Source organism: Mugil cephalus, chromosome 10, assembly GCF_022458985.1.
Source record: "Mugil cephalus isolate CIBA_MC_2020 chromosome 10, CIBA_Mcephalus_1.1, whole genome shotgun sequence".
NCBI classification, from domain to species: Eukaryota; Metazoa; Chordata; class Actinopteri; order Mugiliformes; family Mugilidae; genus Mugil; species Mugil cephalus.
This window is the reverse complement of record NC_061779.1, coordinates 1,011,688-1,026,661: the sequence shown is the minus strand read 5'-3', so window position 1 is coordinate 1,026,661 and position 14,974 is coordinate 1,011,688. Positions and strand designations below refer to the sequence as shown.

Here is a 14,974-nt window from a genome sequence, read left to right as displayed (position 1 = left end):
AGCATTAATAACAGCAAATTAATTCAGTGGTTGCAATTAACAGCGTATAATAAGTTATTAATAATCACAGCAGTTTGTATTGTAATTTTACTAAGACATTTGAATGCAGCATTAGCCAGCCAGAACCGCTCCAATACTATATCTATGCATCCTATGCATTAAAAATAATGGTAAAGAAATCGCTTTTGTTACAAGTATCTTAAATTTATCTTAAAAATATTGATGTAATTGTCTTTTAAAACAAATAAAATAAAGGTAAAGAAACCCAGTTTCTAAATATAGACATCCTAGTTAATGTGAAAAGGGAGAATGGAAAAGAAACGGAATGCGGCCGAAGTGAACTCAAACTGATTCCGGCGTGAATTAGTAAGGTTTGTATACGTTTTTATATAAATTTTTATTAAATATGTGCGTGTGATGGTTAATAAGTATGTATAATTTTAGTGTATAATATTAGAGTATAAAGACAAAGATAATAGCCGTTAATTTGAAGAGATCGTTTTTTACGGAGCTGTTTGGTAATAACTTTACAGTGGCTAACATGCTAAGCTAGCCAGCTAAGAGAGAGTTCGTAACATTGTTGTAAACGGATGTCAGTGAGTTGTTTTGCTTAATTAGATTCCTCTAGTTCATAATGTTTTTTGTCTGTTTATTTGTTTGTTTGTTAGTTTTTTTGGTCTGTAGCTAACGCCGCGGTGTTGGGAGGGCGGAACTTGAACGGAACTATTTCCCAGTCGGAAGCTAATCGAAGACGGACTGTTTGAAAACACAAAGATGCGTCGCCGCGCTCGGAACCAACTGTCTCCGTGGATCGAGGGTTTGATTCTGAGCTACGACCACCAGCGGCCGGATGAAGCGGGTGAAGCGGGTGAAGCCGGCGGCAGGAGCAGGAGCAGCGCCCCGCTGAGGGCTCATGTCGTCGGGGTGGATGAGTTGACTCCGTCCCAGGTCCAGTGCTCCGACGGCGGCCCCACGGGGCTGCTCTTCCTCTCCGACGGGGTCCTCCGGATCCCCGCGCTCCTCACGGCCTCCGGCTGGGAGCACCTGCAGGAGCGGGAGGAGCGAGAGACCTTCACCGGCCTGGTCCACGCCACCGTGAGCATCAGCGACTTCCGAATGCGCTTTTACATGAACCCCGAGCTGAACAAGTGCAGGTTCTTCCTGTCGGTGGGGCGGCTGGACACGATGTCCGTGGGTGTCCCGAAAGAAGTCACCCACTGCTGCACGACCCTGTCCTCGGTCAGGGGGAAGATGGCGGAGACGTGGAGGGCCCTGCTGTGTCTGGAGGACTCCCAGAGGAGCCAGGAGTGCTTGGACCTGTCTGAGCTGCTGGGGGAGTGGTACCAGGAGTGTGTGCAGGCGGTGCTGGAGGACATCTGGTCCAGGCTGACGGCTCCTCAGCCCTCCACCTCCTCCTCGCCTCCAGCGACCCGCTGGGACGTGGACAGGGTCAGGTATAAGGGGGAGAGACCTTTCGTTGTCCCCGTGAGGTGTCTTCTCATGCCAGAGGAGGATCCTCTGCAGCTGGAGGCAAATCCTCCTCCTCCTCCTCCTCCTCCTCCTCCTCCTCCCCCTCCTGATGCTGAGAGGCCGACACCTCCTCCTGCCACTGAAGGTCAGAGTTCTCCTCTCCCCGTGGAGGACAGTGAACTACACCAGCACCACGATGTCCTCACAGAACTAACTGAGAGGCCTTTGTCCAACCCGTGGGACATATTCACTCCTCCATGCATCTCCTCCTCCTCCTTCGATGCTTCCCCAGATACAGAAACAACAACACCTCCTCCTCCACCGCTGCCGCCGCCCGTCGCATCCCAACCTGAACACGTCTCCTCCTTCTTCACCAGCACTCAGCTTCCCATCGACGCCTCCAAGGAGTCCAGCACCTTCCTCCCTCCGTACCAGAACCCACCGAGCAGCCTGGACACGTCCTTGTCCTCTGGTCCCAGTCCCCCGGACCAACGCTGCACCGCCACCACGGGACACGACCCCCCCCAGGAACAAAGAGACGCAAAGAGGAAGAGAAGTGATGAAGAAAAGGAGGAGGAGGAGGAGGAGGAGGAGGAGGAAGTCAGCGGGAACCCTCCGACGTGGATCCTGGACTCTGGAGCCTCCGGGTCCGAGGTGGGAATCAGCCCCGACAGGCCCCCGGTCCAGAGAAAGACTGTGAGCGCCCATGACGACGGCGCCGCCTTCTCGTACTCGTACCGAGCGTCTGGACAGAACCTGCAGGACTTCAGCCGGTTCAGGGTCACAGAGTCGCTGCTGAGGTGGGCCATCAAATATCTGGTCGGTCCAGGGCCGACGGGAAACCCCCCCGACATCGTCTGACTGGACCCGGGTCCTCTCAGAACCTCTCTAGACCTGGACCTGCTCCCTCATGTTTAACATTTTCTTTATCACACGGAACAGAAGAAACAAATCGGTCCAGGAAGTAAAACCGTCTCTGGATCAGCTCTGTGTAGTTTGACACATCATAAAGTTGTTATTTAAAAGTTAAAGTCTAACACGGATCATTTCATTTTATTGTTCAGTGTTAAAAAATGAACAAACGTGACACAGGTTCTGAATCGTCTGCTCCACAACATGAAAAAAAAAAACCTGCTTCAAACAATCACATAAAATAAACAGAAAAAAGTCTAAATGAACAAAATGTAAATGAATAAAATAAGATATAAATATTCTGGATTGAGAGAAAAATAAATAAATAAATAGACACGTCTTATTTCCAGCAGGGTGAAGTACGGTGCCTTCATGGACATTCAGGTTGTTTCTTTGCTTCCTTGAAATTGTTGAAAGTTTACGTTAAGAATATATTTTTTATTGTTACTGATATTTAAATGTGAATATTCACATGGATCAAATAAAATCTGCATTTATTTACTTCATATTAGTGGAGTTTCTAGATATTTCTGTATGTTGCAGATGTTCTCTCTGGTTTTTAATTCGTCTTTGACTGAACAAGGTCAGAAACAGATTTTTTTTCTACTGAAAATAAATAAATAAATATATATGTATATAAATAAAGGAGGAAAAATAAAAATTAAATGTTTCTTGTTTGTTGTTGTAAAATAAATAAAAGTGTCGTCAGTAAATGTCCATAAATGATCCAGAATTATCTTGTTTTTTATTTTTTTATTTTAATTAGCCCTAAAAGCTGCTGGGAATTATTTCAACACATTAAATCTATTATTTTGTGTTTTTATTTCAGAAGGAGAAATAGACGACAACCAGATTTTTTTATGTGACATTAAATAAATTAGTTTTTCTATTTTTAAGGCCGATGTTTAAAGACAAAACGTATTTTCCACCTTTTATGTGAACATTTCTAAATGAAACAGGAACATTAATGAAGCACTTTTCCTCGTTGTCCAGCAGGTGTCACTGAACTCCAACACGTTCAGACCTGAATATAAAGCGAAGGAGTAAGAGCTCAACGGAGTCGTCATAAAAGCTGATTTATTTAGTATTTCTCTGTCTGTTTTCAGTCGCTGATTAATCGGAGCTGTATGGAATAGTTGAGTTATATTTGTGTGGCACCAGTTTTTCTTGATTTGCAAAAAACTGTATTGGCAAACTCAGAGCAAAAGGAAGGAGGGAAACAGCCCCCGAATGAATTGTTTAAGAAGAAAACTAGTTTGTTACATGTAGGCTGTCAAATGTAGGAAATGTTATGATTTGGGAAAAGGCCCAGAGGCCCCGAGTGTCAGGGGCCACCGTCCAAGATCTGTTGGAAACGTCTGTTAATATTTCTGGGGAATGTTGAAAAGACTAAAAAGAGACTCGAAATAACGGCTCAGAGCTGCAAGGAGACAGAAAATGACTCCAACCGACCAAACAAATATAGAAAATGAGATCCAACGTGATGCAAACTGAACACAAATAGACGCCAAAGTCACACAGACTCCTACAAAATACACAAAAACAAGCCACAAAACGGCCCCGAAGACGTTCACAATGACCACGGTGTCATGCACCGAGACTTCAAATAGGCATGAAATAACCAGAAAGAGACACAAAGCGACTTCTGTGGCTGAGGCGCAAAAACCAGGGTCAAAAGAGACCGAGAGGCAGAAATCACCAAAGACAAAAGACAAAAGACACGTAACCGACATTTGAATAAGATTTAATATTTGAGTCTCTCTTCCTCTTATCTCTTTACGGAGGGTCTATGTACTGTTGGACGCTGGGTCACAGATCTGATAAACGCATCTTACACTCATTTTAGATCCATCCCCAAACTTTTCATTCCCAGCTCTCGGAGCAGGTGGGATTTGAGCCACATTTCGATGGAAACGATATCTCTGACTCTAAATGATCTTCTTTGAACAGCTGATCCTCTGCTGTCCTGGTCCTTCTGGGTCTCATAACATCCTCCTGTCACGTCTGAATACTTGTGTTTGCGTTAGTGGTGCTGCTTTTAAGTGGTTCTCCTCAGCCACTTCCCCTCTGAGCTGTGGGGTTCCTCAGGGTTCCAGTTTGGGCCCTGTTCTCTTTTCACTAAATACGTACGGTTCATATTTCAGAGGCATCGTGTGTCGTTTCATTGCTTTGCAGATGACGTTCAAATATATCTGCAAGTAAAAACAAATCAAATTTAGGTTTTGTTAAATCGTCTCAGTGATGGAAATTAATTATTGAGGTAACTGACCAACAAACATCTAAGTTGTAATCTAATAGATAGAAAGTGCAAAAACAAGGTACTAAAAATAGAAATGCTTCAAAGAAAGACTTAAAAATGCTATGACCTGAGAGGACAATAATCACAGGCAGAAAAGTCAGAAAAGATGAGACTTATCTCGCAAAAAAACAAACAGATTTCAAGGTTTTATTACTTGTACTGGTGCCGTTCTCTGTTTGTTGGTCTTATCAAAATTCATCTGACTGGTGAGAAAAGACGTGACCACATCAGTTCCGTCCTTGCTTCTTTGCACTGTTAATTGTTTTTAAATGTTTAAATGGTTTTATATTTATCTGGCTTATTGAAGCCTCACACGACTTCCAGGACACTTAGGTCATCGAAGCAGCTGCTGCTGCCAGGGCCTCGGTCCAGATCCACTCACACGGACAGAACCGCCGCGTTTTAGCCATTATCTTCTGCGCGTCTTTTATTGCTTTTATTCTTTAAACTGTTTATTATTAAGTGCATGCGCGGTTACGTTGTACCTCTGTGCAGCACTTTGATTCAACCCAGGTTGTTTTTAAAAGGGGCTTTAGAAATAAACTTTGACTTGACTTGACATAAACAGATGCAAACCAACAAAAAAATGACAATGAGGTAAAGAAGAAAAAAAAAAACAACCACAAGAGTCAAAACAACATGTAGGTCAATGAGAAGGAGAACGAAGTGACTAAAAAGAGACGGTTTAACCGTGATAGTCTGATAAAAAAATACTTTAAAGACGCACAAAAGGATTTTATCAGTGACAAAAACAGATGTAAGGAAACACAAAACCACCACAAGAGTCAAAACAATGAACACAAGCGGATAAAAACTACACAATGACCAGAGTCGCCATTTTGTGCCTGGTGTCTAATAATCTAATAAAACTTCCTGTAGCATATAACGTTGTAAATAAGCCGCATTTTATTGACGCTGGATGTTAGAGAAGTGGTCGACTCTTAAAACCGTCTCCGGTTCATTTATCTGCGGCTGATAAATCCCTGATATTGATTTTCTAAACGCGTCTCTTCTCCTGCAGCGCGGGTGGAAAGACTTCCTTTGAAAATGTCCGATCTTGTCCACGTCCCGAACTCGCATGTTTAATTTGCTAATGAATCACCGTCTGCTGACAGAGAAACAGAGAAAAGACCAACTTCTGAGTTTATCCACTGAAAGCTCCGAAGCCCTAATGTAAGCAGCAGCCAGCTGTGCGCACTTGTAAAGTTGTTATAATCCTCCTCTGACCTATAAACAGGAAAATACATAATATAAAGCATCATGCTCACATCTACAAATAATACACTGTCCATGTTGTCCTTGTAAGGCAATACAGTCCCGAGCGGCTGCATGCAGCTCCTCCGAGCACAAATACAACAGCATGTTTCATTCTGATTCAAACAGAGTCAGGAACAGTGTCATCAGCTCCAGGCTCAATCAATCCTGTCTGAAAACGCTCTGAGGTTAGTTTAGCAGCAGATTATACGTTTGAATTCACACAGATCTCAACAGGCTCAGCTCAGCTAGCTTAGCATCTGCCCAGTGTTCGCTCCACGAATATTTCTTTTTTAATCTCGTACTTTTAGTTTTCACATTGTTTTTTATCTTTAAAACTATTCCAGCTGTAGGATATGTTCAGCTAGTTGTCAATTTAACACACTGTATTTTACTTTCTGTTACTTCTATCCATTAGCCAGCTAGCTAGTTACTGTTAGCTAACACTGCGGTGGAAGTATCTCTTAATATTTTACATTGATCCATTTCAAATGTGCGTCTTTTATCACTTGCTGTTAGCTCACGTCTGTAGCCTTTGTTCAGTCGATTATTAAATGATTGATTTACTGATTTACAAGGAACCATATTTGGGATCTTCAGCACATTTTACACTCACTCGCTGAAATACTTGGAAATTCTCATGAAAACAAATATATATATAGTCAGACCTACGAATAACAAAAATACAGTTAATATTGTGATAAAAGACCAATAATACCACTGATAAATACTGTAGTGCAGCGTAACTAGTCCCATAACAAACCTGTAGCTAACTGCTAGTTAACTATTTTAACTCTATATTTGACTGTAGTTATTTCATCCACCAGTATTTTACATTTAACAGTGGTTTGTTATTTTTAGCTGCATTCATTTAAACTTTACTTTCCTATTCGCTAACTCGTATATTTAACTGGTCATTTAATCTCTTAATCTTCTTCTCTCAGCTATTTCAAACTGTTTCCATTTTTTTGTAGTTTTTTTGCGTAAGCTGCTAATTTTATCCTTCATCCATTATCATGATGCACGACCAGTCAAAGGTTTGGACGCAGCTTTTCGTTCCATCATTGAGAAGTTGTGTCCAGACGTTTGACACTAGTGTGTATTTATAAGTGTGTATTCATCATGTTAGCTAGTTAGCCTGTCATTATCATTCATGCAAACTATTTTATGATTAACTTACTCTTAAACTGTTTAATTATTATTACTTTTACTTTTTTATGAGTGGGTTTATCAAAACAGGCAAAGTAACAGAAATAAAATAGTGTGAATAATAAAGAAATAAAGTTAATACTAAACATAACAGAATAAATGGAGATATTTTGAACTGTGATTAAACTGGTCAAACATTTACAACACCTACAACAGGTCAACAACAACAACAACAACAACAACACTAATACTAATAATAGTTTTTAACGGTGGTTTTAACTCGCTGCCTGCAGCAGTAATATTAGCAGTAAGTGAATAAAATGAAACGATGAAAGTCATTCATCGTTTGCGTCCTCAGATGTTCTGTGAGTTGGTTCTGAAGCAGGAAGAGTCTGACGCGAGTAAAAAAGAAACTGTCGAAGTCCTCCTGCCTCCTCTACTCTTTGTTTTCCTTCGAGTGAACCCACAGCAACTCCCAGAAAGGACTCGGAGATGTTTGCTTGTTCTCTCTGTGTGAGCAACTCTGAGCGTCAGGGGTGGACGTGATATTTCAAACAGCACATCAGTGCGTTTATGTATTGGGTGCCCGGAAATTTTTCCAAATAAACACAGCTTGATTCGACCTGGGTGGGCAGACTTATCAAGCGACTAATTCTATAAACAGATGAGGGAATAAGCCGGCACCTGATTGGTTGTCGGGCAGAGGAGGGGAACATGAGGGAGTTTCAGCGCAATGAAATTTTAATTAATGTGGGTGGGCTGAGAACACCACCGACTGTTTATGATGGACAATTTATTTCCCAGTGCAAAGTCAACATAACACAGCAAACGTACAACAATTATTAACATTTTTTCTGGGGCCCTCATGAGGCTGCGGAGTCAGTCAGAGGAGGAGAGGAGCTCCGGGAGCAGGCTCAGTTTTCCCCGGGACGCACCGCAGCTTCCCCGGCGTCATGACTCTGTACCACGGCCGTCTTCCGTCGCTCGGCGTAGCCTCCCCGGCTTTGAGCCTCTCCGGGCCGCCGCTCATCTACTTGTACGGGGGAGACCGCGGACGGGTCGTGCCCACCTCTCTGAGCTTCGTGCCGGCGCGACAGGAGCCTCCGCAGAAGCCGCCCTACAGCTACATCGCGCTCATCGCCATGGCCATCAAGAGCGCGCCGGAGCAGCGCGCAACGCTCAGCGGCATCTACCAGTTCATCATGGACCGCTTCCCCTTCTACCACGACAACAAGCAGGGCTGGCAGAACTCCATCCGCCACAACCTGTCTCTGAATGACTGCTTCATCAAGGTGCCCCGGGAGAAGGGCCGGCCGGGCAAAGGCAGCTACTGGACGCTGGACACCAAGTGTCTGGATATGTTCGAAAACGGGAACTACCGCCGGAGGAAGAGGAAGGCGAAGAGCCAGCTGGAGGACTCGAAAGCCGCTGGGCACAAGCGCAGCAAGGGCCCGGGGTCATCCAGGGACCCCCAAGACTCTCTGAAACACCAGGTTGGCTCGAGGATAGAAGAAGCGCCATCTGGAGAGATAAAGGAGACGCAACCAGACACGAAGACTGTTCTGGTGGAGTTAAACCACGCGGAGCAGCCGCAGAATCCCCCGATGCAGAGACTCAAAGTGTCTCCCGGACAAGACTCCTCCGCGTCCGCCGGCAGGAGACTTGGAGCCCTGCACCCTGAGCCGTGGATATGGATGGACGGCGCGCATCCCCTTGACGCGCCCCTCCACCGGGAGCCCGAGGAGAGAAGGTCCGCGTTCAGTTCAAGAGAACGAGGTCCACTCAGCAGCAGCTGCGCGGGGAACACAAACTTGGCCTCGCCGGCGCAGGACAGGCCGAAGGGGAACGCTCCGAGCAGGGATAAGTCGAAAGGTTTTAGCATCGAGAGCCTGTTGTCGAAAAGCGAAGACGAGACGCGCAGCAGCGGCAGTGGCAGCGGCAGCAGCGGCGGCGGCGGCGGCATCCTGGGGCTCCCGGCCGAGACATGCGCACAGAGTCCAGCTTTCAGTTCGTCAGTGGTCCTCGGGGCTCGACAGCATCCCCTGTACCAGATGGGATTCCCTCTCTGCTCCTACCTGTCACTCACCCACCCTGACAGAGTGCTGCATTTTCAATGAGCACAGCCCAGAGACACTTCAACGAGTTTTACGCACCGACGCGTAAAAGTGTAAAGTCTGTAATCATCTTTCCTGCGAGTCTGAGGCTCTATTCAGGATCTCCACCATCTCCATCATCCACATCTATGTTCACACAGAGACAAACAGCGACAGGGAGGCGTGTGAGTCTATCTTTACGCATGCGTAATTGCCAGGTTTGTGGTTATATTCACGTTATACCCGAAAAACGTTTTGTTTCTCTTGTTGCTTCACACTGGACAAAAAAAGCTAAACGTTCACAGAGATGCTTCCACTTTTCACTGTCATGTGGGCATTTAGTGAAAGCTCGTTTTTACGGGATTCCCCACTTCCTTCATGATGGTGAAAGTAAAATGAAGTCATTTAGAGTCCAAACATCCTGACAATAAAGTTTTCTTTCCCTATTAAGCCGCTGTTTGTTCCACTCTGCTCTGGATTCCAGTTCATTCTTTTTCCTCTTTTTCTTGGCAAAATAAAATTTAGTTTGGTAATAAAAAATGTTTGGATGTTTCTTTTCGATACTGTGCCCTAAAAGCATAAAGATGAAGCAGAAATGAAGTTATTGATCAAAAAGTAGAAGTCATGGGAGCAATAAAAAGAAAGATCCCTGAGCTTTTAGTGAACGTGAGCCCAAAAACCAGACCTGAACTCAAACTCAAACTCATTTTCCGTCCTCTGATGCACTCAAATCATCTTTGAAGTTTCAGGATCATTTAAAAGAAATAAAGACTTTTCTGCTGCAGTTTACAGGCTCCTGGAAATCTGGAGCTTCTCATTAAATCTGATTTTTATTATTGAAATTAGAGCAGTTTTTGTATCATTCTGAGTTTAAAACAGTCTGATGATGATCAACATTATTCCACATGAGCGTCTGTATGATGATGATACATTAAATTGATATTTTTGAATGAAAGCGGACGATCAGAACCTCAAACCTGAAGGTTTATTTCACTGAAAAATGAGGTCAAAACTTCAACCATTCAAGTAAAATGTGTTTGTTTTATTTTGTCTTTAACTCAGAGTTAGTTTTGTGTTGAGAACTTATCGCTCAGGAAACCAGAAAATCTATTTGTTATCAGTGAAACTAAGAATTATTTTCTCTAACAATCAGTTTATTGTTCTGATGAATCAAGCGTCAGAAACCTGAGAAACAAGCAAATAAACAAAGACAAACTAAGGAGTTCATTATCTGAACTGCTGCTGGTTAATTTAGAGGTTATGAACCAATAATGTCGCTCCTATCGGTAAAATGATTTCACATAAAAACTGAGCTGAGTCAGTCTCAGATAAGTAGTTTTATATTTGAGTCAGTGAAGTTTGAAGAAGAATAAATTGTGAAAACTCAAATTTCACAGCAACAAATAAATAGAAGTTGTTGAGTGAATGAACTTTGACTTATTCCAAGTTAGAAGAATGTTTTTCTTTTTTTACTTCTCTGAGCCGCTGTCATCAGAGATGAAGAAAGACACATTTTAAACTGAAGTCTCTCAGAACTGAGGAAGCTACTCGGATGAAACGTCTTCAAGAACATCTACAGGTCCCGTTTCCTTTCTTTAAACCTTTTGGGACATTTTAAACTTTTTATTGCAAGGCATGCTGGGTAATGTATGCCAATAGTGAGTCAATGCTTATAAATAATCGCCTCTTTCTACCGTGGACTGTAACTGTTATTCAGAGTCTCAGTGCTGCCTAAAAATAAATATTTGGGTTTTCTTTTTTTTTTTTAATAAAAATGACTGAAAACATCAACAGCACAGACTGAACACAAGGCTTCACTTCATGTGTTAGACTGAGTTCAGTTTGTCTGCATCATCATGTTGGTGAGTCAAGAATCCGGTTCCTTTCATCCAACGTTCACTCTGCTTTTTATCTGACAACCTTTAGGTTTAATATCGGCTCAAACTTCTACTTTCTTCATCACTTTAGTCAAGTTTTGCCTTGATTTGTGCAGTTTCCACACAGGAAAGGTTTAAATAAATAAGTCTATGCAGAGTTAAAACTGGATCCACTGTTTCTTCCTTTCTCTCCATTTATTTTCACTTTTCAGTTCTTCGACAAACTAAAAACCACCAAACAAACCCACACAAAAGAAAAGTCAATATTATAAATAGTGAACATGTATTATAAATACAAATTCATATATTAACTTTACTCAGCAGAAAAAAGAGCAGATGTAAACTCTTAGAAACCCAGCGTGCATCTGTCCATCTTTAGTGCAAATAAAGTGACCGGTTTCTGACCCGGTTCAGGAGGCAACAGGGGCGTCACCGGGTTTTAAAGGGCCGGGGAGGCTCAGCCCCCGAAGGGGAACGAGTTGTGAGTGAACGTAGCGTGTGAGCGCAACACTTCACAAACAGCTTCAACAAAGACTGACAATTTATTTATTGTTATTATTTCAGTCTGTTTTTAAACACATTGCAACAAGTTTCAACAGTAACTGTTAATAACTGATCAACATGGAGGCACAACTTTCACTCACAACACAATAACTGTTTGCTCTCGCACAGATTACACAAGCCCTGAAAAATATGACTTAATTACTTCAACTAAATTAATATTAATGAGTGGAAGTGAAGGGAAATGGATTTATGATCATATTTAAGTGATCATACATAATATATAATAATATAATTATTTATTTAAACTTATATTCTGGACATTTTATATTGAATTTGTCAGCATTTCTTTGCAAAAAGATAAATAAATGTATTTCAGGGGCTTAAGGGTAAATCAGGCTTCAGTCCCTCTAAAACAGGCCTAAAAACACCAGTGAGAGAAAACGTAACCAGGAAATATTTATGTTAACCATGATTTAACGACGCTCTGCTTCAACTTGTCTGCATTTAAAACTTTTATTCCATTTTTTTTTTCATCTAACCCTTATTTAAACATAGCTCACTTTAGATAAATGAAATCATGAAATGTTTTCAACTCGCGCATGTTTATGTACTTTTACTTACTTTTTTTACGATGTTTTAATTATGTGTTTAACTTTCAAATTAAATGAAATGAAGTCTTAAATTCTTTGGCTCCACACTGAGACGATTTGCTGCATTAACCAGGTCACCAGGAAGCTAAGCTAGTTCAATAGTTTCTGTTATTGATGCACAATGAGGTCACAGCAGCAGAGACCAGAAACAAGGCTTCACATGTTAGTTCTGTTTCATTTATTTGTCTTGGTTCTATCATCGTCTACTTTCAGTACTGGTGTGAAAATCGTTTTTTCTAGCCTCCCAGCCCTTAATCTTAGCTCTTAGCTTAGCTTCCTAGCTAAGCTGAAACTAGGGACGTGTCCTGATACTGGTACCATGATGCTAACGGTGCTGATGCTAACGGTAGTAACCAGACTGATCTGGGTGCTTCATCTGGTTCCAGTGAGTGTTTAATTAGCTTAGCCTCCTTAGCTCTATCGCTGCATGGATGGAAGTGAAGCTTCAACATGTCTGAGACCAAACGTTTGTCTAAAGTTTGTCTGGACTTCACCTCTAAAGATGCAACAAAGAGGAAACACCTGGAATTAGATTCAACATCTGACCACACATAGCATTAGCATTAGCATAGCATTTTATTAAAGGACCAGAAATGTAGCGTCTCTGGTTTATTATTATTATTATTATATTGGTTCATTTATTTCTTAGTCTTCGTCTAATTTATATTATTTAAATTAATATTCTGTTCAACGTCACAAAATAAATAAATAAATAAATAAATAATAAAAAGGCTCCGTTTTTGGATAAAGTTTGTATGTTTTCATTCTTTAAGCACCGGCACCGTTTCTAAAGAACCGGTTTGACTCCGGTGTTACTGACGTTCGATACCACAGATTTTCTTTACGATCTGATACCGAGTAAAATTCAGGCGGGTATCGACGATACCAATCAGATATCGATACTTTGTTTAAATACACCCTGATGTGTCTAAAGCTGAACCTATAAAAAGGAGTTTATTTCAAATCAGAGCTTCATAAGGAAAACAAGACATCAGGGTAATTTATTTAATTAATTTAAACTCTGAAGTATAATGAGGAAGTGGCCTCATTTACTGTAGAGCAGAGATAATACGACAAGAGAGAAACCAAACAGAGACACAATCATACAAAATATATGTTGTTTCAACTATTAAGAGCTACTATAAAATGAAACCTTGGATCTTAATTGTGACTCTGTTCTCTCCTCTTCTGTCTCCTCATCATTGATGCCTCGTATTCTGTGTTGTGGTTTAACCTGAGTTTGTGTTTTACAAGGTTTGTTGTGTTGCCACAGCTCAGTAGTTTAGTTCCTTTCCACTGTTTTCCTTCATCACCTCCAATTACTGAGGTATCAAAAGTATCGATATTTTGATTTGAGTATCGGTTTTAGAGCGTAGGTCTTCAGCGACCCCTGGGGGCCTATGGAGGTACTGCAGGGGAATCTTTGGTTGATTAGACATTTTTATATATATATATATATTTTTTTTTTTAAAAAATTTCCTCCACAAATTTAAATTAGTTTAAATGCACATTAACATGAATCCAACATATTTTAGTAAAAGGGATAAACGGAGGCAGAAGACGTCATCTTTCAGTCACCACCCTGTTCCACATTATAATATATATTAATATTTGAACCTGTGTATTATCTGAATGGCTTTAAATTGAATGCATAATGATGATAATAATAATATATATTTATAAACAGCACTAAGCCACATATAAAGTAGGTCTCCATCAGTTCAGGTCCTTGGTCCTTGTTCTGGTTTAGAGCATAAAGACCTGGTATCGGAAGTATCGATCCACGCATCACTAACCGGTATCAGATGAAACCTGAACCATCCTCAGCTGGAACCAGACATTTTTACTTCAAATGCTAATGCTAACACCTGGAAGCTAAAGCAGTTTTTTTGTCTTTAGTCTTTTCCGATCCACTGTGCAGCGCCCCCACATCCACAGATAAACGAGGAGCCTTCTTCGGGGCCCTTTCCGAGCCGATAGCGGCCCCCGCGGAGTGACACCTGCATGAAATCAGAGCGCAGCGCTGACAGCATCGTTCCAAACACAGCGGCCGGGTCTAAATATAGGCCCACGGCTGCTCTGTGTTTGAGGTCGGCGCTGCGCAAATCAGGACTGTTTGTTTGAAATAAATAAACTTCCCCACATTTGAGGAGAGGAACTCACAGTCGCAAGCATTTCCTGTGTATAGGATTCTTTCGGTCAGACGTGTAAATAAAACATGATGAAAAACCTCGGAAGGGGAAAGATGGCGGCCGAGCGCTGCCTCCACTCGGCCTCGTATCAACACATAAACCACTGGAACCGATGTGTAAAGAGCAAAGAGAATGAATTAAAGTCTGGGAGCTGTTTGAACAGTAAAGGATCTTCCTGAGAACGCGTCCGGGGCCGAAGGGAAATCCTCTCGCTTGTATTTGTTGTGTGAGAAAACAAACGGAGCAGTGACGGGAGGTTTGGTGATGGAGGCCTTTTCCGACGCAGCCGAACGTGCTCTGATCGGACTCGACGTGATCGTCTCTGCTTGTTTGTTTTCAGACGTCTCCTCCGATGTCACGAAGCTCCGAGGGACGACCTCAGACCGGCATCGCTCTGTCTCTTTGTGTTTGTTGTGTCTCACTCTCATCGTTTTGTGTCTCATTTCTGTCGTTTCTTGACTCTTTCTGGTCGTTTTTGACCTTTTTTAATCTTTTTTTCATTCATCGTCTTTTTCTGGTCATTTTATGTCTCATTTGTTTGTCTTTTTCATCTCTCTGTAGTTGCTTTGTCGGC

The 14,974-nt window shown here is 42.1% G+C and overlaps 2 protein-coding genes across 3 annotated transcripts; both read left to right on the top strand.

Annotated features, from left to right (window-relative positions):
• Nucleotides 1-87: 87 nt before the first annotated feature.
• acd (ACD shelterin complex subunit and telomerase recruitment factor) lies at nt 88-3,043 on the top strand. 2 transcript variants are annotated; one of them, XM_047595406.1, is made up of 2 exons: nt 88-371; nt 669-3,043. In XM_047595406.1, exon 2 carries the CDS (start codon nt 775-777, stop codon nt 2,329-2,331), a length of 1,557 nt encoding a protein of 518 aa, XP_047451362.1. In that variant the 5' UTR covers nt 88-371; nt 669-774; the 3' UTR covers nt 2,332-3,043. The 2 variants fall into 2 exon arrangements, with proteins under 2 accessions (XP_047451362.1, XP_047451361.1); XM_047595405.1 differs by having other exon boundaries at nt 89-371; nt 685-3,043.
• Nucleotides 3,044-7,808: 4,765 nt separating this feature from the next.
• Nucleotides 7,809-9,717, top strand: foxl1 (forkhead box L1). Its single transcript, XM_047595432.1, has one exon. It carries the CDS (start codon nt 8,038-8,040, stop codon nt 9,199-9,201), a length of 1,164 nt encoding a protein of 387 aa, XP_047451388.1. The 5' UTR covers nt 7,809-8,037; the 3' UTR covers nt 9,202-9,717.
• Nucleotides 9,718-14,974: the final 5,257 nt, after the last annotated feature.

Bases quoted from the DNA above. Each gene is read 5' to 3' on its own strand.
- acd (XM_047595406.1), top strand. From the start codon at position 775: ATGCGTCGCCGCGCTCGGAACCAACTGTCTCCGTGGATCGAGGGTTTG.
- foxl1 (XM_047595432.1), top strand. From the start codon at position 8,038: ATGACTCTGTACCACGGCCGTCTTCCGTCGCTCGGCGTAGCCTCCCCG.